The 23,651-nt window shown below is 54.3% G+C and overlaps 1 protein-coding gene across 11 annotated transcripts in view; it reads left to right on the top strand.

Annotated features, from left to right (window-relative positions):
- Window positions 1-21,862, top strand: part of PTPRU (protein tyrosine phosphatase receptor type U) — a 95,595-nt gene extending 73,733 nt beyond the window's left edge. For 4 of the 11 annotated variants that reach the window (XM_054538481.2, XM_054538498.2, XM_054538493.2 and 1 more), the window contains 14 exons: window positions 469-545; window positions 2,218-2,235; window positions 5,818-5,854; window positions 6,526-6,623; window positions 6,713-6,829; window positions 7,626-7,780; window positions 10,422-10,557; window positions 11,049-11,198; window positions 12,803-12,976; window positions 15,725-15,865; window positions 18,434-18,559; window positions 18,694-18,851; window positions 20,254-20,389; window positions 20,662-21,862. In XM_054538481.2, coding sequence (XP_054394456.1) covers window positions 469-545; window positions 2,218-2,235; window positions 5,818-5,854; window positions 6,526-6,623; window positions 6,713-6,829; window positions 7,626-7,780; window positions 10,422-10,557; window positions 11,049-11,198; window positions 12,803-12,976; window positions 15,725-15,865; window positions 18,434-18,559; window positions 18,694-18,851; window positions 20,254-20,389; window positions 20,662-20,724 — 1,586 coding nt within the window. In that variant the 3' untranslated portion in view covers window positions 20,725-21,862. The remainder of the gene's footprint in view (window positions 1-468; window positions 546-2,217; window positions 2,236-5,817; window positions 5,855-6,525; window positions 6,624-6,712; window positions 6,830-7,625; window positions 7,781-10,421; window positions 10,558-11,048; window positions 11,199-12,802; window positions 12,977-15,724; window positions 15,866-18,433; window positions 18,560-18,693; window positions 18,852-20,253; window positions 20,390-20,661) is intronic. The other 7 variants (XM_024233440.3, XM_054538491.2, XM_063713774.1 and 4 more) reach the window with 3 other exon arrangements.
- The last annotated feature ends 1,789 nt before the right edge of the window (window positions 21,863-23,651 follow it).

Genomic DNA, 23,651 nt, shown 5'->3' with positions numbered 1-23,651 from the left:
GCAGTGGGCGGGAGGGCATCAGGAGGGGGAGCACAGCCAGGGTGAGCTGGGGCAGCCTCAGAGGTGAGTAGCATTGGCCACCTTTTATTGAGGGCCTACCACATGCCACACCCTGTGCTTGTTTCATTTATTCCCCTCAGTTCCCCTGTGAAGCGGGAAATACTATAATCCCCATTTTACAGATTAGGACACTGAGGCTTGGGAGATTAAGATTCCTGCTCAAGGTCTCAGAGCCAGTAATTGCCTGAGCAGCATACACTCTTAGGCCTCCTTGACTCCATAGCCCAGACTCTACCCCCTGGCATGTCCTGACTCCCATGGTGCTCAGAGACTACTGGTAAGCCCTGAGACTCTAGGTTCCCTGGCTGCCCTGCCTGTGCCCTGTCCTCAGCCTCCAGGAATCCCTCCCTGACTGCCTAGCTCTGGGCTCCCCAGTTCAGCCCCTGCCCACCTGCTCTGTGTTTACAGATGATCGGCACCGAGTGAAACTGCACCCGATGCTGGGAGACCCCAATGCTGACTACATTAATGCCAACTACATAGATGTGAGTGCCTTGCCCTGTCATTTCTGCAGACCTGGCCCTGCCCACTCCAGGCTTACTATCCAGGCAGGGCAGAAACCTGTCGGGATAAATGGGGGTTCAAATGGCTGAGTTCGGAGTGCCCCCATCTCTGCAGTCAGTGCTAGGGAGCTCAGAGGAGAGAGGACAGTGGGCAGCAGCTTCTGGAAGGCTTTCTGTAGGCTGGAGTTGGCCTGAGAGATGAGGTGCTTTAGAGAAGCAAAGCAAAGGGAAGAGGCAGACACCTAGGCCAAGAGGTGAGGAAGGCGGGAGGCATGCAGAATGGGATTCTCATCATGCACCATGAGGCTGAAGAGGTAGGCAGGGGCTGGATTGTGAAGACCTCAAATGGCAGGCTCAGGAGTGGGGGCTTTTTCCTAGGGACGCCAGGGAGTTGTTAAAGTGTTTTGACCATGATCAGAGTGGTCCTTTAAGAATAATAATGCATGTTTATCCAGCACGTACTGAGTGCCAAGCACTGTGCTAAGCACTTTACACCCAAGATCTCCTTTTCTGTAATCCCTCCACCCACCCTTTGAGGCACTTAGAACCATGACCTCACTTTACAGGTGAGGAAACCGGGGCTTAGAGACGTGGAGCGACTTGTCCTGGGTTGCACAGCTAGTGAGTGGTAAAGAAAGGACTCAAATCTCAGCCTGTCTGTGTCTCTAAAGCCTTTGCTGCTGTGAGACTGTCCTGCCCCCTGCTGCAGCAGCAGGACTTGGATGGATTGGAGGGAGGGGCCAGAGACAGAGCAGGCAGCCAGGAGGCCTGGGCTTGGGTGTCAAGGAGAGGTGATGAGTCTACTCCCTAGGTGTGGAAGAGGGGTGAGACGGGACAGGGCCCCTAATCCCTACAGCAAACCAAGTTTGGGAGAGCATCATTTAATCACATATGAAATATATTTTGAGCATTTCCTTTGTGCCATGCATTGTGCTGGGCACCAGGGATACAGATGTGAACAAGACAGTCATGGCCTCTGCTTTCCTTGAACATATCTATTCGAGTGGTTGAGACAGATAGACATGTTTACAAATCAAAATAAGTTCAGATGAGATGAGCAAGTGCAGGCCAGGAGAGAGATCACACAGCTTGAGTGTTACACAGCAGGCTAGTGGCAGAGCCAGGAAGCAGGGCTTGAGCTGCCTCTCGGTGGCTGGAGAGGAGAGGGAAGAGTATCCCGGGTGGGGAGCTACCTAAGCAAAGGCCTGGGGGGCCAGGCAGAGCAAGGCACAGATCTGGGAGCCGAGGTAGTCAGGGCCTCTGGAGGTGGCCTCTCCTCTCCCTCTTCTTCTCCTCCTCCTGGGGCCAGATGTGCCATGCCATGTTTCCCAGAATCCCTTGCTGCCTCCCCCACTCATCCTGTCCCTTGGTTGGAGTCAGGGCCAGGCCCGGCCTCGCAGACTTGGGCAGCTTTGGTGACAGCAGGCCTCTCCTTGGTCTTGTCAAGGTCCCAGTTGGCTTCTCTTGGGCCCTGGCAGGGACATGCCACTCCCCGCTCTGTGGCTCAGCCCGGCCCGGCCTGCCCGTGTCCGCTCTGCCTGCCCTGCTCACATCGCCCTTTCTGGCCACTCCTGTGCTCCGTCCACCTCCATCTGCCCCTGGCCTAATATCTGTCTCTTTTGCTTTGTACTGTTCCCTCACTGGAATCATTAAGATTCGGATAAACCGAGAAGTAAGTATCTCTCTCCCCTTCTCCTCCTCCTCCTCTTCCTCCTGTCTGTCTGACTGGCTGTATCTCAGACTCTCTCACGGTCTCTGGCTGTCTCTCTCTCTCTGTCTCTGTCCTTCCTTTCTACTTATGTGCCCAGCACCAACCGTCCATTTCAGCAGCCTGGCCAGGGGCCGCCCAGGGCTGAAGATTCGAGAGTGTTCCTATTGTAAGCAGTTTCCTCCCATCCTCCACTGCCTTGAGCAGGGGCAGCAGTGTTGGGGGTGCTTCCCCTGCCCCATTCTGCACTGGTCACCACAGTCTGTCACCTTCCTTCCCTGGCTCCGCCATTCCCAAGGAGTCCTCCCTAGCTGCACCTTCTACAGGACCCTTTGGAGGGTGCAGGGGAAGCTGCCCTGGAGGGCCCTGTTTCTGCTGCTTGAGGGTCAAGATCTTGGACAGCCCCAGGTCAGCCTCCTAAAACTACTTTCCCTAGTGTACAAATACCTTCATGATCAGTTTGCCTGAAACTCAACCCCAACCATTTTACCCTCAATTTAGCCTTAATTTGAATGTTTTTTGGTGGAAGCAGTTTGGATATTCTGTTTTTAAAAATTATGCTTTTTTTTTTTTTTTTTTTTTTTTTTTTTTTGAGGTGGAGTTTCGCTCTTGTTGCCCAGGCTGGAGCGCAGTGGCATGATCTCGGCTCACTGCAACCTCTGCCTCCTGGGTTCAAGCGATTCTCCTGCCTCAGCCTCCCAAGTAGCTGGAATTACAGGCATGCACCACCATGCCCAGCTAATTTTTGTATTTTTAGTAGAGGTGGGATTTCACCATGTTAGGCTGGTCTCAAACTCCTGACCTTAGGCGATCCACCTGCCTTGGCCTCCCAAAGTGCTGGGATTACAGGCATGAGCCACCACGCCTGGCCCATTTTTTAGCCTTTTAAAATTAAAAAAACTACCCTAATTCATCTAGCTATTCTCTGATTTGATTTCTTTTTTCTTTTTTTTTGCGACAGGTTCTTGCTCTGTCACCCAGGCTGGAGTGCAGGGGTGTGATTATGGCCCACTGCAGCCTTGAACTCCTGTGCACAAGCAATCCTCCTACCTCAGCCTTCTGAGTAGCTGGGACTACAGGCGTGTGCTGCCATGCCCGGCTAATTTTTTTCATTTTTTTTTTTTTTTTAAGAGATGGGGTCTTCTCAGCATTTTGGGAGGCTAACGCAGGCAGATTGCTTGAGTCCAGGAGTTCAAGACCAGCGTGGGCAACATAGTGAGATTGTCTCTACAAAAAATACAAAAATTAGCTGGGCATGGTGGCTCATGCCTGTAGTCCCAGCTACTGGGGAGGCTGAAGTGGCAGGGTTGCTTAAGCCTGGGAGGCAGAAGTTGCAGTGAGCTGAGATCATGCCATTGCACTCCAGACTGAGCAACAGAGCCAGTCCCTGTCTCAAAAAAAAGAGAGAGAGATGGGGTCTCACTATGTTGCCTAGGCTGGGAATTTTTAATACATATATACTGTTTTCATAATATTTAATGACTGATGTGATTATCTGCTATTTTGTGGGTGCTTTTTCCATTTTGTCTCCTTTTTCTTTTAAAAAATATATTTCTTGGCTGGGTGCAGTGGCTCACACCTGTAATCTCAGTACTTTGGGAGGCTGAGGCAGGAGGATTGCTTGAGCCCAGGAGTTAGACCAGCCTGGGTAACGTAGTGAGACCCCATTTCTACAAACAAACCAACAAACAAAAATTAGTTGGATGTAGTGGCCTGTGCCTGTAGTTCCAGCTACTTGGGAGGTTGAGGTGGGAGGATTGCTTGAGCACTGGAGGTTGAGGCTGCAGTGGAGACAGTGGCATGGAGCAACAGCAGGAGGGAATTGGGCTAGACATGGAGAAGTTCCAGTGCTGAGGGCTGAGAGTCACTGGGAGGCTTTTGGTCATTAGTCACTTTGACTATGTTTTGGTCATTGTCGTGGGAACAGTGAGCAGGTATCCAGCAGAATCTGTGAGTGTTTGTCTTGCTATTATCCTTATATTGCAGAGGAGAACAAAGGCTTAGAGAGGTCAAGAGCCTGGCCACTCAGGATGTTTTGAGGCCAGCAGTATGGACACCACCTGGGAGCTGGTGATGCATAATCCCGGGCCCCACCCCAGACCTTTGAATCTGAATCTGCCTTTTAACAAGATCCCCCGGGAGATTTATGTCTCAAGAAAGACTGAGGCTTCTCAGTGCTCAGAGTTACACAGATAGTACTCGGCATAGCTGTGGTAGGGATCCAGGTCCATTCAACTCCAAGACTCAGATTCTTCACCCCATAGTCAATCGCCTTCTGCCCCAGCAATTCTTGACTTCCATTTGATACACTTGATTCATTTGTATCTTCAGGGATACTGCTTCAGCTTTAAAATAGTAGTAGTAATAATAATGACTAAGTACTGACTTTGTGCTAGACACAGTGCCAGACATTTAACATACTACTTTATTTGCTCCTCACAACAGCCCTCAGAGGTAAATGCAGTAATTATTCCATTTTATAGACATGAAAATGGAGGCATAGAGAAATGAAGGGGTTTTTGCTCAAAGGCACACAGCTAGTGAGAGGTAGAGCTGGGATTTGAACCTTGGCAGTCTGGCCCCCGGTCTCCTCAGGCCTGGGAAGTTCACGAGACTGGAGGAGTTGCTGGGAGCTGTGTCGAGAGTATAAACTTGAGGTAGGGGGCTGGGCTAATTTTCTCAGCGCCAGCCCTGCAGTACTAATTTCCCTTTCCGAATTGCTCTCATTGATGCCCTTGGTATCTGGTGAATTCTTGTGCTCAGAAAGATGAGGCCTTGTGGCAGGACCTCATGGGTGGCTGTGGCCCTGGGGTGGTGTGTCGGAGGGCAGGTTTCTCTCCTCAGCTTGGGGGCTCTGGGGATGGAGGATGAAGTAGCTCTTGGCCTCTCTCTCATGGGATGTGGTACAGGTAAAGTGCTTAGCACAGTATGTGACCATAACAGGGTCATTATTATTGATCTTAAAGATTTTAACATTTTATCTAAGGGCCATGAGTAACGCCTGTGCCCATATACTTCCATCCTGAAGCCCTCATCTAGGCCCCCCACACTCTGAGTGACTGAGGAGTAGTGGGGAGGGTTACTGTCCATTCTGGTTATCCTGAGTGGCGGGGGGCTAAGATAACTGACAAGCTCTGGTTACCCCACATTTGGGATCTGGGTTGATTAGAGCTTCTGGAACCCTGGGAACAGGGCAGGGCCATCAGGGACTCTGTCTCCCAACAACAGCCTGGCTGAAAGCAGATGTCTCTCTCCACTTTATGGGTGGGGGGTCCCTCTAGGCACATAAAGGAGTCATCTCCTCCCTGGGGTTGCACAGCCCAGGTTGGATTAGGCCCACGGCTCTGGTGTCCCAGCTGCACTTCTCCACTTCCTTGGGGACCGGGGGGGATGCAAAGTCACCCTGCTTGGGAGGTCCTAGGGATGCGAGGGAGCAGTTCCCTGGTGGGGTAGGGGTTCTGCTGCTGGGAGGGGAGGGCAGAGGAGGTGTGAGGGAGTGAGGGGCTGCTCCCTGGGGTCTAACCGTGCCCTCTCCTCCTGTTCCAGGGTTACCACAGGTCAAACCACTTCATAGCCACTCAAGGTACCTGGCACCTCTGCCCACATGCGCCTTCCCGTGTGCCTCCCGGCATGCTGGAATGCCCTCAGCTTGCCTTTCTGCCTCCCCTGCTGATCCGCTTGATTCCTGAATGTCTCCCCACCGTCGCCACATTCTGGCTCCCTGCTTGTTCGTCTGCTCCCTATTCTGCTGGGTCTCTTGGAATCTGGCTGACTGCCTTTGTCCCCTCTTTGTGTTTGTGTCTCCCTGATGTGCTCAGTTCATCTGCGGCTCCTGGTCCACCTGCCTGTCTCCAAAGTGGTGTCTGCAAAAGGGCCAGCCGGGCTCAGGCCTCATGGGTGTGGGTTGGGCCTCTCGGTCTGGTGGCTGCCTGGGTTCTTCTGTTTGCATCTCTTTCCACGACTGTCCATCTGTCTGTCCCTCCTGGACACTCATGCCATTGCCCAGCCATCTGGTCCTCCTCCAGGGTCCCATTCAGGATGAGCGGGCTCTTTAGCCAGGCCCTCTCCTGATGCGACCCAGCCTCAGGGCCCTACAGGCATGCGTCAGCTGCAAGCTGGGTGTTGTGGGTGGCATGAAGCCCCCGTTGGGGCTCAGGAGGCCTCCTGGCCTGGGGTGTGGTGCTGGATGGTGCTGGATGTGCTGACCTGGGGTGGAGACCTTCTCTCAGGGACAGGCATCCTCTGCATCCCCAGGGCCGAAGCCCGAGATGGTCTACGACTTCTGGCGCATGGTGTGGCAGGAGCATTGTTCCAGCATCGTCATGATCACCAAGCTGGTCGAGGTGGGCAGGGTAAGCCGGGCTGTGGGGTAAGCTGGGGCGCATGGCAGGCCAAGGGGGCAGCGAAGAGCCCACTGAGTCCCGTCCTGTGGGGCCTCCAGGTGAAATGCTCACGGTATTGGCCGGAGGACTCAGACACCTACGGGGACATTAAGATTACGCTGGTGAAGACGGAGACCCTGGCTGAGTATGTCGTGCGCACTTTTGCCCTGGAGCGGGTGAGTCTCCCCACTGCCTGTTCCCTGCAGAGGGTGCCTGAGCAGGGATCAGAGCCCACTCCCACTTCCCCCAGCCCTGGGAGCAGGAGGGTGAGGAACGCACCACTGCCCAGCCCAGCAAGGAAGCTACTTGGTCACTGTTGGCTGGGAGCACTCTAGAAGGGCAGGAAGGTCACTGCCTTTGTTGGTGCCCATAGGAAGAAGCTGAGACAATGAAAGGAGTGACAGTATCTGCCAGGTGCTGGCTCCTACTCTAACTCAGGAGCCTGTTATAAATATTGTTTCAGTCCTGGAAAGCTCCATGGGATTAGCCCAGATACGGAAAGTGAGGCTCAGAGGGCTTATGCCAGGCAGGAGACAGGCCACATAGTCAGTGGCTGGCCGGCGAGTCCTGTCCATGATCCCATTTGATCTGCTCTGTAAAGTCCTCAGAAGAAAGATAGTTTTTTTTCCTTTAAATTAAGACCCTGGGAGTCAAAATGGTTTATGCTTACACAACAACCTGGTGGCAGAGGTGAGTATTTCATAGCCCAGGTTTAGGCATCAGGCAGACCATTGTCCAAATCCTGCTTGTTGTCGGTTTCTCTAACCTTGGGTAAGTGGTTTCTCTTCGTTGAGCCTTAGTTTTCTTGTTTGTACAGTGGGACATTAATACCTACTTCATCAATAAATTGATCATTGGGATTAGTTGATATTATACAATGAGATGCTCACCGCAGTGCCTGGTACACAGCAGGTGTCTAATGGTGACAGATGCTGCCAGGGACTCTGACTATTATTCCCGTTGTCTCCCCAGAGAGGCTACTCTGCCCGGCACGAGGTCCGCCAGTTCCACTTCACAGCGTGGCCAGAGCATGGCGTCCCCTACCATGCCACGGGGCTGCTGGCTTTCATCCGGCGTGTGAAGGCCTCCACCCCACCTGATGCTGGGCCCATTGTCATTCACTGCAGGTGGGGACACCGGGAATCCCAAGGAGAAAAGGGGCCCTTCTCCCTGGGAAGTTGGGCTTGGGGCTGGGTTGGTTCAGGATCCGTAGTGGGGACCAGGCCTGGGTTCTCCTGCTTAGAGACGGAGTGCAGGAGGGAATGACCCCCAAAGGCCCTGTCCACTTTGAGCTTTGGCTCTGAGGTTGGCACCTTCATGTGCCGCCCAAGACCTGTGAAGCTCCTTGACCCAGGTGCTGAGGAGGCACTGGAGATAGGGAGGGGCCTAGGGGCCGGTGAGGTGCCAGGCACGATTGAGTTCTGCCTGCTTTTAGTAAGCAGCTTTTCATTGCACACCTGCTGCGTGCTAGGTCTGGCCTGGGGGTGGGAAGGACTTCACTTCTTTCCACCAAACCCAGTGGGCCTTGCCCACCCCTTGGCCTTCACACCTTCTGCAGACCCTGACTGGCTCCCGTGACCCCAGTTTCTCCTCCTCTCTCTGCTTCCTCCCTGGCTCCACATCTTTCTCTTGCTTCTTAAATGGGGACCCAGCACGCTCTCCTGGCCTGCCCTCTGTCTCCTCCTGGAGCGCCTAACCCCCAACCATTGTGGCTTTGTCCATGGCCTCTGTGTTTCATTGTGGTTCCTCTACTGTGTTCTCATCAGCTCCCCAACTGCCGCATGGTAGAGTTGTCCTCCCTGCCCTGCCACCTAAACCAGCTTGTCTTTGATTTCTTTAGGCCTTAAGATGCCATCTTTTAAAAACAAAACTTTATTGATTTATATACACTTAAAGTGCGGAAATATGTTTAAAAATATGAAGTTTCATAAACTGAGCACACCTGTGAAATAACCAGCTCTACTCAGATTAAGAAACAGAACATTGGCTAGGCACAGGGGCTCATGCCTGTAATCTCAGCACTTTGGGAAGCCCAGTTGGAAGGATTATTTGAGGTCAAAAGTTCTAGACCAGCCTGGGCAACATAGTGTGACCTCATTGCTACACAAATAAAAAAAATTAGTGGGTTGTGGTGTCACAAGACTGTAGTCCCAGCTACCTGTGAGGCTGAGGCGGAAGGTTTGTTTGAATATGGGAGTTCCAGTTTACAGTAAACTGTAATTGCACCACTGTACTCCAGCCTGGGCAATAGAGCAAGACTCTGCCTCTAAAAAAAAATTTTTTTTAAAGTCAAGAAAGGAACAGAACATGAACAGTTCCCAGAAGCCCCCTTGAGCCCGTTTCTGGCCTGAATTCCCCCATCCCCAGTCCCAGAGAAATCACTATTCTGACTTCTAAAGCACAGTTAGTTTCGCATGTTTTTGGACTTGTCATAAATGGAATCATACAGCATGTGCTCTTTGCTGTTTGTCTTCTTTTCTTCAGCCTTAGGTTTGTGAGGCTTGTCCACAGTGGATCATCTTCCATCGAGTGAATAAATGACAGTGTGTTTGTCCATTCTGCCATGATAGGCATTTGGGTTGTTTCCAGTCTTAAGCTATTATGAGTAGTGCGGCTAAGGACATTCAATCGTATGTCTTTTGGCCAAGAAATGTATTTCTTTCTGTGTGGTATGTACGTAGGAGTAGAACTGTTATCTGTGTGAATGTTTAGCTTTAGGAGATATTGCTGAGCAGTTTTCCAAGGGGGTTGTGCTAAGTTAAGCCCCACCAGGGGTATATGGGGTATTCAGTTGCTATATGTCCTCGCCAGCACCGTTTTCAAACCTGAAATCTTGCTGTCATCTTTGTCCACTCTCCTTCCCCCTCAACTCTGCACAAACCTTGCGTGAGGACAACAATCTTGATGTGCCCCCAGTCAAGTTAGGGAGACAGCCACATAAACAGTGACCATGTAGCAGGAAGAGTGTTTTATTGAATTAATTAATTATTTTTTTTTGAGACAGGATCTTGTTCTGTCATCCAGGCTGGAGTGCAGTGGTGTGGTCTCGGTTCACTGCAACCTCCATCTCCTGGGTTCAAGCGATTCTTCTGCCTCAGCCTCCTGAGTAGCTGGAATTACAGGCACGTGCCGCCACACCCGGCTATTTTTTGTATTTTTTGGTAGAGACAGGGTTTCACTATGTTACCAGGCTGGTCTTGAACTCCTGACCTCAAGTGATCCACCCACTTCAGCCTCCCAGAGTGCTGGGATTACAGGCCTGAGCCACCGCGCCTGGCCATGAAGAGTGTTTTAATAAAAACCTGCCCACATTGCTTTGGGAATTAAGAAGAATGACATCATCCTGGAAGGGTCAGGGAGGCTCCAATGGGTATGTGAATGGGTATGAGTGTGTGGGCTTTTCAAGGATGTGTAGGAGATTTGGTGGTTTTCAGGAGGAAAGAACATTCTTGAATTAGCTCGGAGGATCATCATTTCTGTTCTCTCCTAATCTAAGTTGCTAGGTTGAGCCAGTGTCACCTTTGCATTCTCCCCACCCTCTTTGTTTTCCTTCCCCAAGGCCCATCCCATCTCTGTTCTCTAGCACATTTCACCAGAGCTCTTCCATCCAGCAGGCTGCGTCCTGGCTCCTCACTGGGGGAGGGGCAATCATTTCTGTGTCCGTGTCCTCTGTATGGTGTAGGCATGGCCAGTGCCCTCCTCTCTTCTCCTTAGTCCCAGGCTTCCTCCCCAGAGCTCTGACGTGGTCTGGGGCTGCTCTCTCTCCAGCGCGGGCACCGGCCGCACAGGTTGCTATATCGTCCTGGATGTGATGCTGGACATGGCAGAGTGTGAGGGCGTCGTGGACATTTACAACTGTGTGAAGACTCTCTGTTCCCGGCGCGTCAACATGATCCAGACTGAGGTGCGGGGACCTGGCCCTGTCCTCACCATTACTTCTAGGACTGGAGTTTCTCGTGAAGGATCCTGGAGCCGGCGGGGCATGCCCAAAGGGTGTCCTGAGGCTCTTCCCTTCCCTTAGATCATCCCTGACCTTGGGCTGCCAACCACATAGGGTCATCCTGGACTGCTCCCCTGTGTTCTGTTGAGTGGGGTCAGACAACGGGTCCTGTAGCTGACATACCTGGGATTGCATCCTCACTGGATGTGTGACCGTGAGCTGTCCCCTAGTTCTCAGAGCACTCACAGGGTTGTTATAGGGGGTAGGGATGAAATAGGAGATAAAGGGGCACGTCCATGGAGGTTGTTTCAGGTAGGCTTGGTCCAGCCTGTAGTAACACGGTTGGCCTCCACCTCAGGACACCCTGCGTCAACCTTGAGCTTGCTTAAGCCCCATCACCACAGATCTCCAGCTTGTAGGCCCCTCCTCGGCCTCATTCTCATCTCCTGTTCCAGGAGCAGTACATCTTCATTCATGATGCAATCCTGGAGGCCTGCCTGTGTGGGGAGACCACCATCCCTGTCAGTGAGTTCAAAGCCACCTACAAGGAGATGATCCGCATTGATCCTCAGAGTAATTCCTCCCAGCTGCGGGAAGAATTCCAGGTGGGGGACGAGTGCGTGTGTATAGGTGTGTGTGTGTGTGTGTGTGTGTCTGTGTGTGTGTTGGGGCATCCTTAGTACTGCAGGAGTCATTGAGGGCCAAGAAGCAGGGACCAGCCTGAGGCCACAGCTGGAGGGACAGAGCTGAGCTACTAGGAAGGACTTTGGGACAGCGGAAGAGGGGGTGCATCAAAGCAGTTAAGAGCCCAGGCTTTGAAGTCAGATAAACCCAAGTTCAAATCCTGGCTTACCTAGTTAAAAGCTGTGAGTATCCTTGAACAATTCCCTTTACCTCTCTGAGCCTCAGTTTTGTTACCCAGAGAAGAAAAGTAGTTACTATGTCCCTTGGAGTGTTTGTATTCATTGGGATTCTTTTGATTGTGAGTGATAAAAATCCAGCTTTTGTAACTAAAAGTCTGAGGATTGTGCAGCTTCAGTTGTGGCTGGATCCAGGGGCTCAGATGATGATGCCAACAGGTGGTTTCTGTCTGCCTTGGTTCTGCTCTCCTATTTTTGGCTTCATTTTCAGACCTGCACCTGGCCCCCAGCAGCGCTGGGCTCCCATCATCTCTATTGTCCGGTGACTTTGGAAAAAGGCACTTGCTGCTCCCAGTATCCCCCTAAAAGTCCTAGATCAGACTCTCATGTACCCATCCCTGGACCAGTCACAGGTTGGAGAGGTGGAGCTCACTGATTGCCCCTGGCTCTGGTCACATGCCCAAGGCCTGGCTCTTGGGGCAGGACCAGCCTCACCATATCACATGGCTGAGATGGGAAAAGGCTGGTTCTCCAGAGAAGCCTGAGAGTGATCATTGGGTGGGCAGAGACCTCAGAAGTCCCCTCCACTCCAGGGTTCCTGCAACGGCTCAGCAGGATGGCACGTGCTGGGGACCTGGCACTTCTCACAGGAGGTGCAGGATTCCCGGAGGAGGGTATCAGGCTTTGGGGATCATGATAGACTGTGGTTCCCTGTGAGGGATCTCCAAGAACAAGAGAAAGAAACTGAGAGCCCCTGGGTCTGGATGCGTGAGGTGTGAAGGCACGCGGGCGGAGGAGACGCCCCGGAGATCCAAGTGTGATTCAGTGCCCGGTGCTTAGGACTTCATTCTGTTCAGACAGGGCCATGACCAAGGAAGGTGACCCCCTCTCCAAGTGCCTGGAGTCCGCTTTGTGGAGGGCGTGGGGTTTCAGGGGTTGCCTCAGTGAAGACACTGGTCAGCTAGTAAAGATCCTTACTGTGCCCGTGTGTGCCGAGCTCAGCCCAGTGCTCGTCATGATCTCACTTTGGCCTCCCAGCAGCCCCATGAAGTGGGCATATTACTTCCCTATTTTACAGTCGAGGAAACTGAGGCTGAGAGATGCAGTAGCTTGTCTGAGGTTATGTGGGTGGCAAGGAGGTAGACTCTGGTCACTAGAGCTCTGTGTGGGCCCTACAATGGCCTAGAGACAGGGAGTCTGGCTCCCTGCCCTGTACCCTTCTCTCTGGACCTCAGTTTCTCCATCCATAAAATGGGATTAGTAACTCAGTCCAGCCTCCTTCATGGGGATGTGAGGAGGCCCAGCAAGCCCTGGACGTAACTCTCTGTCCCCACCCCCGCTCCCTTTAGACGCTGAACTCGGTCACCCCGCCACTGGACGTGGAGGAGTGCAGCATTGCCCTGTTGCCCCGGAACCGCGACAAGAACCGCAGCATGGACGTCCTGCCGCCCGACCGCTGCCTGCCCTTCCTCATCTCCACTGATGGGGACCCCAACAACTACATTAATGCAGCCCTGACTGATGTGAGAGCTCCGGGTGGAGTGGGGTCTGGGGCTCCCCTTCCCAGCAGCATCAGGGAAGGTCCAGGGGCCAAGGGAACAAAGCTGAAGGCTCTGATTGGGGGGACTCCTGCCCATTCTGGGGAACAGGCCCGTGTGTGACCCTCCTACCCCTAGGGAGCTTCCATTCAGGGCATTCAAGCCAGTGCCCCCCACACTCTGCCTGAATGGAGTCTGGTTGTGGAGTTGAGGCAGGGCTGTCTCCAGGATTAGGCCCAGCAAGTGATTCAGGGGACTTTGGCTGGGGAGACCTCGAGGGTTTGGGGATGGAACTCGAGACCTGATGTCTGGAGCCAGGGGAGCTTGTCCTGGGGAGAATGAGCTGGAGTCTGCTCCAGGACCGGGCCTGGGACAGTGATCTCTGGCCCCATTCTTCCCTGGGTGGGCATGGGCCCTCTGAGGGCTCAGGAGCCTTTTAGAAGTCTCTTTCCATGCTCCAAGCTCAGGGGCTCTGCCTCCTTTACTGAGGGTTGCAAGCAGCGCAGGAGATGGGTGCTGGCATTTTAGGCCCCTGCTAAATGGCTCCAAGATGCTGCTGTCTGAGGCGGGAAGGGTCTAGGATTATTATCCCTATTCCTCTCCCACACTGGAACCAGTTCAGATATAGACACAGGAGACACACGGGTGGAGATCATATGTTATGGATAAAACTGGAGATGGAGTTTGAGATGTGTGGCCAATGAGTGGGCTGCTCCTTCACCCCTCCCCGATATAGCCGTGCAACCGCAGGCCACCCCTCCCCATCAGGGACTGGCTTTTACTGGCAGGGAGCAGGAGCAGTTGAGTGCACACTTTCCAAGGGTAGGCTGGCCTGGAAAAAGAGGAAGGAGTGGAGTCAAGCGGCCTTGCTCATGGGAGGAGTGAGTGAAGGGTGGGCCAGGGCCAGGTGTGTCACTGCTGCGTCTCTCCACGCAGAAATGAGGGATGCCGAAGGGAAAGGTTCTCCCACAGCGGGTAAGAGGGAGATGGGCTTTTTGTGGCCTGATGCCTGGCCAGGAACTCCTTGGCAGGACAGTGCAGGGGACAGTGGGGTTTCTTTAAAGGGGGTGACCACCCAGGGGGCTTCCAGGTGTCAGCTGAAGGGGAGGGGAAGAGCTGCCCTAGCCACTGATGAGAGAGATGTGAGGGGCCCATCAGTCACTGTCACTCAGCTTGGTGGATGGAATGTGTGTGCCCACATGCTTGCCTGGGGACATCTGGCCTGCTGAGGGGTCAGGGGTCCTGGAGGGGTGGCATGTAGCACTGGGAAGATTTTTGAATTAAACTTAGGAAGCTGTGCCCTCCCGCCCAGCCTCCTCCTTGGCCTTAGCTTGCCCATCTGCACATTGGGGGCCTGTAAGGGAGACTGTCTGAGGGTCTTGAGCTGGGGCTCCCTAGCCCTAATGGGTGGGTTATCACGTGGAGAAGTTCTGAGACAGCCCTGTCCCCTCCTGAGGTCGTTGATGCCTCTGACGTCTGACCCATGCAGGTCCTATTGGCTTGGAGCCAGGAGGCCCCATTTCTCAGACAGGCCCTGAACGTGTCAGTGAGGGGCCAGCTGGAGTCTTTTTGTGGTGGTCAAGTCTGCAAGGAGCCCTGTTGGGCACCCAGGCCTGAGTTTTGGAGTCTGGCTGGGCCTGGCCTTGAGTTGTTAATCATAAGCCTTCAGAGAGTCCTGGAGAGAGATCGCTGGGGGACCAGGGGGGCTCCTTGTTTCTCTGCACTGCACCTTGCAGGATTGCAAAGGGCAAATCAACATTTGGTCATGGTCAGGGCCCAAGTCAGGGTCAAGGCCAGAAGAAGCCAGACAAAGACCAGGGTCATGGGAGCCTGTGCCAGTCCCTAGGTCACGAGGAAGACCGGGGGTCAGGAGAAGAGCTCAGGAAAGGGAGGGGGACATGGCACAGGGTGGGGCAGGGCAGGTCACCAGGGGAGCCTGGGAGCTAGATCTTTGATGGGAGAAGGCCAGGTGCCAGCCCCCCTGGCAGGACAAGGGAGCAGTGAGCAGCGTCGGGGCCTGTCACTGCCTGGAGAGCCTGGGGCCCCAGACCCTTCATTTATGGAGTTGGAAGAGACCTAGAGATTTATTCAAAATATTTATTGAGCCCCTACAGGGTTCTGGGTGGAGACCATACCCTAGAAGCTCTGCTCTCCTGAACCTTGCTTTTAGCAGGTGGAGTGGGATAGTCAGGAAATATACAATGAAATGTCATCAACTGGAAATTTCTACAAAAACAGCCAGGCAGTGTTTAATGTGGATTTGGGGTGTGTGGGGGGCTATTTTTGATGAGGTGGTAGGGGAGGGCTTCTTTGAGGAGGTGATAAGCAAAGACCAGAAAGAAGTGAGGGAGACAGCCATATGGACATTTGGGAAATTTGGCCTAGTCAGCCAAAATAGCAGATGCCGAAGTGCAGAGGCAGGGAGTAAGCTCAGCCAGCCTCTGCCTTGAGCTCAGCCTCATGCGTAAGCTCCCCTCGCCATACCTTTGGAAACTATTGCTGTTTAGTTCTGGGGGGTCATGGGCTTGGTCCCCAGAGGCCTGGGCCCACCCTGTCAACCCAGGCCTCAGTGTGCCGACCAACATCAGAAATGGCCCACTGGAGGCAGCCTGGTCCTGTGGGGCACAACCGTCCAACTCAGGGTGGGCAGTGCGGGAAGACAGCCTGGGGCAGAGGCTCAGCCCAGGCCAGGGGCCGGGAACAGGGCCCTGCTGAGTTCCGGTTTCCCTGCAGAGCTACACACGGAGCGCAGCCTTCATCGTGACCCTGCACCCGCTGCAGAGCACCACGCCCGACTTCTGGCGGCTGGTCTACGATTACGGGTGCACCTCCATCGTCATGCTCAACCAGCTGAACCAGTCCAACTCCGCCTGGGTGAGGCCTCCACTGGCCAGGCCGATGGGCTGCCTGCTGCCCAGGTCCTCTGTGTATTCAGGGGCATGGTCCCCAAAGCCAAGAGTTGGGTCCCAGCTCCGCCATCTCTTTATTGTGTGATGAATCATACACCTTCCCAAAGCCTCAATTTCCTCATCTGTAAACAAGGGTGTCAGATGGGAGACCACTAATTGCTCTTCTTCTTTTCTTTTTTTGAGACAAGGTCTCACTCTTTTGCCCAGGCTGGAGTGCAGTGGCGCGATCATAGCTCACTAAGTTGTGCAGCCTCGACCTCTTGGGCCCAAGCCATCCTTCCACCTCAGCCTATCGAGTAGCTGGGACTACAGGCTGCATCACCACAGCTGGCTGATTTTTTTTTTTTTTTTTTTTTTTAGTAGAGACAAGGTCTCACTGTGTTGCCTGGGCTGGTCTTGAACACCTGGCCTCAAGTGATCCTCCCACCTTGGTCTCCCAAAGAACTGGGATTATAGGCATGAGCTACTGCATCTGGCCACAGTTGCTCTTTATTGGCCCCCTGCTAAGCCAGGGACTGCTTTGCATTCATGGTCTTATTTAGAATCTATAATGACCTTGGAGGGAAGGCTTCAGTGAGAAAATTAAGACCCAAAGAGGTTCAGTGCCTTCTCCAGGGCCACATGGCTGAGGAGGGGCAGAGCTGCGCTCCCCAGCCTCGGCTGCCTCATTCCAGAGCTTCTGCTCTTTTAGTCGCTCCACTAAAGCGCCCATCACGGGGGCCTCCGAGGTAGAGTACAATTCAAGCCCCCTACTTTCTGACTGTTTGATCTAGGGTAAGTTGATTGACCTCTTTGAGTTTCACTTTCCTTCTCTGTAAAATGGGGGCCATCACAGGACCTGTTCTTATGGGGTTATTGTGAGGACCAGGTCAGGTGTGCACAGGATGTGTGGCACTGCTGTGTCTGCTGCACAGTAGGCATGTGGTATGTGGCAGGGACAAAGATGATGAGGGTGATAGTTGCATCTGAGATTGGTCCAGACACTGCTGCAGTGACCTCAGCCTGGGGGCAGCCCCTCTGACTCCCCCATTTCCCTTTGGAGCTCCCAAGAAGTACAGATACCCAGCCTTCCAGCCCTGCCTGACCATGTGCTTTAGGTCTCTGGACCCCTTCCCACCCCAGCTTTCTGCTGGGCCCAGGGGGCTAGGAAGATCTGCTGTAAAATGAGTACAACAGCTTCTTAATGGCCTCCTGGAGAAGATTTCATTAACTGGGCTCTTTATGAGTCAGGCACTTTGTGAAAATGACCCAGGACTACAGGATAATGGGCCTCAGCCCTGGGTGCAGCAGGAACCATCCTTGTTAGGGTAGAGGGGAGAGGCCCAGAGGGAGGCTCACAGAGACGTTGTTCACTGGGCACTGATTTGCTCATCTGCTCAACCAACTTTGCCCATGAACAGCTCCCTGCAGTGGGCAGGGAGGAGACAGAGGGAGAAGAGACACAGCCCCTCCCAGATCTCATGGTCCAGGAGGAAACAGGTAGAAAAACTGATAGGGACAGCACAGAGGGAAAAGAGCTATCAAAGAGCTGGCACAGGGACAGAGAAGCCCAGGGGATCATGTATTGGCAACAGCTTCCTGGAGGAGGTAGTGTCTGAGCTGAGATGTGTGGGAAGGGCAGAGTTAACAAGGTGAGGAGGTGGAGGAAGAGTGACCCGTGGAGAGGGTGCGCCTGTGCAGGGTTCTGAATGCACAGGGTTGCCAGGACCTGAGGCAAAATGAGAAGGTGGTGTCCTCCTGTCATGGGCTATGGTCAGAGGGGATTGATGAGCACGGTGTCTTTTTGGAAGAGGATGGGAGTCATTTTACAGATGGAGAAACTGAGGCCAAGAGAAAGGAAGAGCCTTTCCTGGGCTTCAGGCAGAGCTGAGACTAGAAACTGAGGCTCAGGATACTTAGCCTGGAGGATGTGTGTGTGTGTGTGTGTGTGTGCGCGTATGTGTGTATTTGTACATGTGTTTGTGTGTGTGAGGTCATAGGGCTGTACCTCCTCTGTCCCTCCATAGTTTGGAGTCTGGGAGGGGGTTGTATTTAGGACCCTGACTCCATGGAGGGGTCCTGGGGCAGAAGTGGGGGTACTGAACTGTGTTGCAGCATCAGGGACACCTCACCTCTGTGAGCTGGTGCTGACGGGCAGAGGCAGTGAGAGAGAAGGCTGGGGGGAGGTTCTGGGGTGGGTGGGAGTGATCCAGGCCTATTCCTGGAAGCAGCCAGCCTCACGTAGGAGCGTGTGAACTGGTTAAGGTGTAGCTTTCTAGCTGCACAGCAGTAGGCATCAGTGCACTGTTTGCGAAGGGTTCATCTTGGCTGATCTGAACGTGTCAGTGCAGAACGCATTGGGGCGGGTGGGCCTTGCAGCCTGTGGGCGATTGGTGGTGATTGGGGGGCTGCTGAAGGTGAGTCTGGAGTGAGTGGGTGGGCCAGGGTGCATGGGAGCCACAGGGCAAGTGTGGAGCCCTTGGGGTGGGCATGGCTGTGGGGTGAGCCCCGGCCAGGCTCTACTCAGCTCTCCCCTCTCCGTGCTCATGCCCAGCCCTGCCTGCAGTACTGGCCAGAGCCAGGCCGGCAGCAATATGGCCTCATGGAGGTGGAGTTTATGTCGGGCACAGCAGATGAAGACTTAGTGGCTCGAGTCTTCCGGGTGCAGAACATCTCTCGGGTGAGTGGTCTGAGGAGCCCCAGGGAAGGACCCTGGGTGGTGGCTGGGGCAGCTTTTAATGACCCTCTGTGTCATCAGGGGCCCCTGGGACCCTGGTGCTCATGTCCCCCCTGGCTGGCTGCCCCTGTCCCCAGTTGCAGGAGGGGCACCTGCTGGTGCGGCACTTCCAGTTCCTGCGCTGGTCTGCATACCGGGACACGCCTGACTCCAAGAAGGCCTTCCTGCACTTGCTGGCTGAGGTGGACAAGTGGCAGGCCGAGAGTGGGGATGGGCGCACCATTGTGCACTGCCTGTGAGTACCTGCCCTGTGGGAGGGCGGGTGGAGGGGTTGGGGAGCCAGGGGCAGAGGTCCAGTCTGAAAGGGTGCCAGCTTTGGCTGGACTGCAAAGCTGGCACCGAAACCCCTGGGCTCTCAGATGGCTGTGGCCTGGATGCTGCCCAACCAGCCAAGGCTGACTCTGGAGGAATCCAGTGAGTTTCCAGGCTATAGACTCAGCCCTGAACAACTGCCCAGTACCCTCTGTGTGATGTCTGACTTTGCCAATTTAATTAGAGTCCTTGGTCAGAATTTTTTACCCCATGAGATTGTGGCACACTTTTTATGCCAACAGAATTCCAGTCTTTGTTTATGCATGCACACATGCGACTTTTTCCATCCATCCATCCATCCATCCATCCATCCATGCATCCATCTGCATGCCCCATTCATAAGTTCATGTATTCACTCATGTCTGGGTGCAGTCACTCCTTTGCTCCCCAGTTTTTCATGCTTTCAGCACTTACTGAGCCTTTCGAGTGGCAGGCTGGGCCTACTGGAAGCTGGTGGGGAGCTGAGTCAGTCCGGGTCTGGCCCCCAGGGGTTTTGGTTCTGGTGGGAAAGACCCCTGAGAAGGGGAGTGAGGGCCGTATCAGTTGCCATTCCCCAGGAGGCACCCCACACGTGGAGTCACGGGGAAGGAGGGGGAGGCACGGAGGGGATGGAGCTCTGTGGGAGGCTGTGGGCTTGACTTGGGGTGTGGGTACGTTTGTGCCTGTGTGCCCACGTTGCCAGGTGATGACCGGTCTTCTCAGCGTTCCTGTTCCACCTTGCTCTCTGGGTACGCGCTTGCTGCTCCCCCGCCCTTCTTTGTCACTGTCTTTGTCTCTCCGAGTGTTTATCTTGGAATGTGTCTGGCCTCCTTTTTCTCAGAATCCGCAGTCTGTTTCGCCTTGAGAATATGTCTTCTGAGATGTCCTAGCTTCTAATCCTCCTTAACCTGGTCCTGCTCCTCCCTCTGGGTTCCCTAGCCCCGCCGCTTACCTCTGGGTCCTCTGCCCCGCCCTTCTGAGTTCCCTAGTTCTGCCCCTCACCTTGGGCTCTTTGGCCCTCCTTAGTTTCCGAGCCCCGCCCCTCACCTCTGGACTCTTTGGCCCCTACTTTCTGGGTTTCCTAGCTCTGCCGCTCGTCTCTGGGCTCTTTGGCCTCTTCCTTCTGGGTTCCCTAGCTCCGCCCCTCTCCTCTAGGCTCTCGGGCCCCTCCTTTCTGTGTTCTCTAACTCCGCCCCTCACCTCTGGGCTCTCTGCCCCACCCTTCTAGGTTCCCTAGCTCCGTCCCTCTCCTCTAGGCTCTCTGCCCCTCCCTCGTGGTTCCCTGGCCCTTTCCTTACCTTCAGGTTCCAAGGCCCCGCCCCTCACCTTTTGCATCTCTCATTCAGAAACGGGGGAGGACGCAGCGGCACCTTCTGCGCCTGCGCCACGGTCCTGGAGATGATCCGCTGCCACAACTTGGTGGACGTTTTCTTTGCTGCCAAAACCCTCCGGAACTACAAACCCAACATGGTGGAGACCATGGTGAGGGACTGTGTCCCGTGCCCAGCCACTTCCACCTTCCTGGTCCATGCCAGGCCAGGTTCCTTAGCACCCACTCTCCCATATCTGGGCCCCACCATTGGGCCTTGGTTCTAGCCCTGTGGTCCTAAAACATTACCCCCATTTCCCCCTTCTCCCCGAGGGCGGGCATGGGCTCGGGCTTGTGCTTGCCCTCTCGCTCCCCGTTCCCCTCCCCCCACAATACTGGAGTCGGGGTCAGGCTCATGATTCCCTCCCTCTCTTCCTCTCCCCAGGATCAGTACCACTTTTGCTACGATGTGGCCCTGGAGTACTTGGAGGGGCTGGAGTCAAGATAGCAGGGCCCTGGCCTGGGGCACCCACTGCACACTCAGGGCCAGACCCACCATCCTGGACTGGCGAGGAAGATCAGTGCCTCCTGCTCTGCCCAAACACACTCCCATGGGGCAGGCACTGGAGTGGATGCTGGGCTATCTCGCTGCCCCTTCCACTGTGGGCAGGGCCTTTCGTTTTGTCCCATGGGCAGGTCGTGGGCCAAGGAGGAGCTTAGCAAGTCTGCAGCCCAGCCCCACCTCCATAGGGTCCGGCAGGCCTGTGCTGAGAGGCCTGGTGCTGCCTGGCAGAGTGACAAGGGCTCAGGACGGCTGGCTCTGGGGGACTCAGGCCAAGCCCCTTGGCACCATCCTGGCTTTTGGCAGGGATGAGTGAGGCCCTGCAGAGAGCATCCCAGGCCAAGGTTCCCACTCAGCCTGCCCCCTCTGCATGTGGGTAGAGGGTGTACTGGGGCTTAGCATCTAGTATTCCATCTGGCCCAGCCCCTGAGGGTCCTGGGGAAGCAGGACTCTGTTCTGAATAGCCAGTGGGGCACACTGTCCTCCCCAGGGGAACTGCAGCGCCCTCCTCCCCACTGCCCCCTGCAGCCCCTGGGATATTTTGCTCACTATCCCTCCCCACTTCTGCTTCCCTGATATGTGCTCTGAGCTTCCCTGAACCAGGAACTGCCTATTCCTGCTGTGCCCTATGGGGGGCTCCTTCCCTGCCTGACCCACTGTTGCAGAATGAAGTCGCCTCGCTCCTCTCTTCCTTTAATCTTCAGGCCTCACTGGTCTGTCCTGCTCAGCTTGGGCCAGTGACAATCTGCAAGGCTGAACAACAGCCCCTGGGGTTGAGGCCGCTGTAGCTCCTGGTCAGGCTGCCCATTGTGGAGAGGGGCAGTGTTAGAACAGGGCTGGTCATACCCTCTGGAGTTCAGAGGAAGAGGTAGGACCAGTGCTTTTTTGTTTCTTTTGTTATTTTTGGATGGGTGGGTGGGAAGGTCTCTTTAAAATGGGGCAGGCCACATCCCCATTCTGTGCCTCAATTTCCCCATCTGTAAACTGTAGATATGACTACTGACCTACCTCGCAGGGGGCTGTGGGGAGGCATAAGCTGATGTTTGTAAAGCGCTTTGTAAATAAACATGCTCTCTGAATGCCACAGAGCAGCCCTGTGTGTGTCTCACCAGCCTGATGGGGCCTGCTCGCCTGCCCCCAGCCTCCAGTGCAGTGGGAGGGCCCTGGAGAAGCCTGGGTTCTGATCTGGTCCTGGTTTTTCCATTCGTAAAATGGTGGGAGTGTGGACCAGGACATCACTCAGGGTCCTTCCACTTTCAGAGTTGGTTCCAAGGGACCCTGGCCATTGCTGTCCCCACCCAGGCCTCTGAAGCAGTTCCTCAGGTAGAGTATATCATCTCGAGACCCCTGAGGGCCACAGAGCTGCCTCTCACTCCACTGGGGGCCCTGGATCAGGTTCAGCTCTTTCTGGGGCAGCATGGGAGGTTCAGGCTTTGGTGTCAGGCAGATGGGCCCAGCAGCTGCGAGACCCTGGGCGACTTAGTGCCCTTTCGGGGGCCTACTTTATCATCTGTAAAGTGGGGACAGTCCTGTTTGGATCAGATGAGGTAATGATTAAGTGCCTTATGCAGTGCCAGGTGTGTTGAAAGGGCTTACTTTACAAACATGGCAGAGACGGGGGCAGAGGAGACACAGCCCTGCTGGGGATGACCGTCCCATTGCCCCAGCCCAGCCCATTCCCAGCCCCAGCCTCCTCATGGGGTAGAGAGGGAGGAGGAGCAGGCTGGCTGGTAGGGACCCTGGTCACTCCTGGCTCTGTCACAGACTTGCTGCCTGACTTTGGACAAGACAGTTCCTGTTTCTGGGCCTCAGTTTCTTCATATGAAGGCTGACTCTATGATGTACTCATTCTATTTGCACACCAGCTGACCCTCTGTGCCTCAGTTTCTCCATTGGTCAGAGGATACAACCCATTCTAATGACCTCACAATTCAGCATACTTTAATCTGAGTTAAAAATTAATTGGCCAGTTAGGATCGCACTTGGACAGGGCACAGACTGACCCCCTCATCCTCATTCTGAGCTGACCTCTGAGCCTTACGCGATGGATCACAAATGTGTGTCACGGGTACTGGTCAAGCGATAGAATATGACTTGCTTTGCCCAATAGCATGGGCAGAAGTGACGGCATGTGAGTTCTGGATCCCAGGTCTCATGAGGCCTTGCAGTTTTTGCTTTTGCTCTTCTGGAACTCTGCTATACAAGGGAACCTGTCTCACCTACCGGATGATTTGAGGGCACACACAGGAGAACCAGCGCGTGCCATAAACAGTCAGCATCAACTCCCAGGCTATGAGTGAGGCTGTCTTGGACCTTCCAGTCTAGCTGACGTGTCAGGTAAGTGTAGCCATATGGCTAAGCTTAGAAGACACTGCCCAACCAACCCCTAGAACTGGGAGAGATGATAAATGGTTTTTTTTTTGAAGACAGTCTGTTGAAATCACTTGTTACATACACATTTAGCTTTTGCTAACTGATACACACGCGTGTGGAGCAGTCTGGATGCGGCTCGGCCCTTTGCTCTGTTCGGTGCTGGCTCCTCAAGGGCGGGGAGTATTTCTGTGCCATCTTGTGTCCATTGCCCAGTAAGGGGCTTGTCATGGAGCTAGTGCCCTGGAAATGTTGGCACGAGGGAGGGAAGGAAGGAGAGGTTGGACTTGCCTGCCTGACTGACCAGGGGCCTTGTGTGGCCTCTCAGAGAAGCTGGGGAGGTGGGCTCTGTATTAGGAGGAGCACCAGCTTCAGAACCCATAGTCCCGCCCCCAGCTCCACAACCGACAGTTGGGTGACCTTGCACAATCCCCTAACAACCCTGCAATAAACATAACAGGACCTACCTGCAGGATTGGTTGTGAGGTCTAGGGACAAAATAT

Source organism: Pongo abelii, chromosome 1 (genome assembly GCF_028885655.2).
Source record: "Pongo abelii isolate AG06213 chromosome 1, NHGRI_mPonAbe1-v2.0_pri, whole genome shotgun sequence".
NCBI lineage: Eukaryota > Metazoa > Chordata > Mammalia > Primates > Hominidae > Pongo > Pongo abelii.
This window is presented reverse-complemented; position numbering and strand designations above follow the sequence as displayed.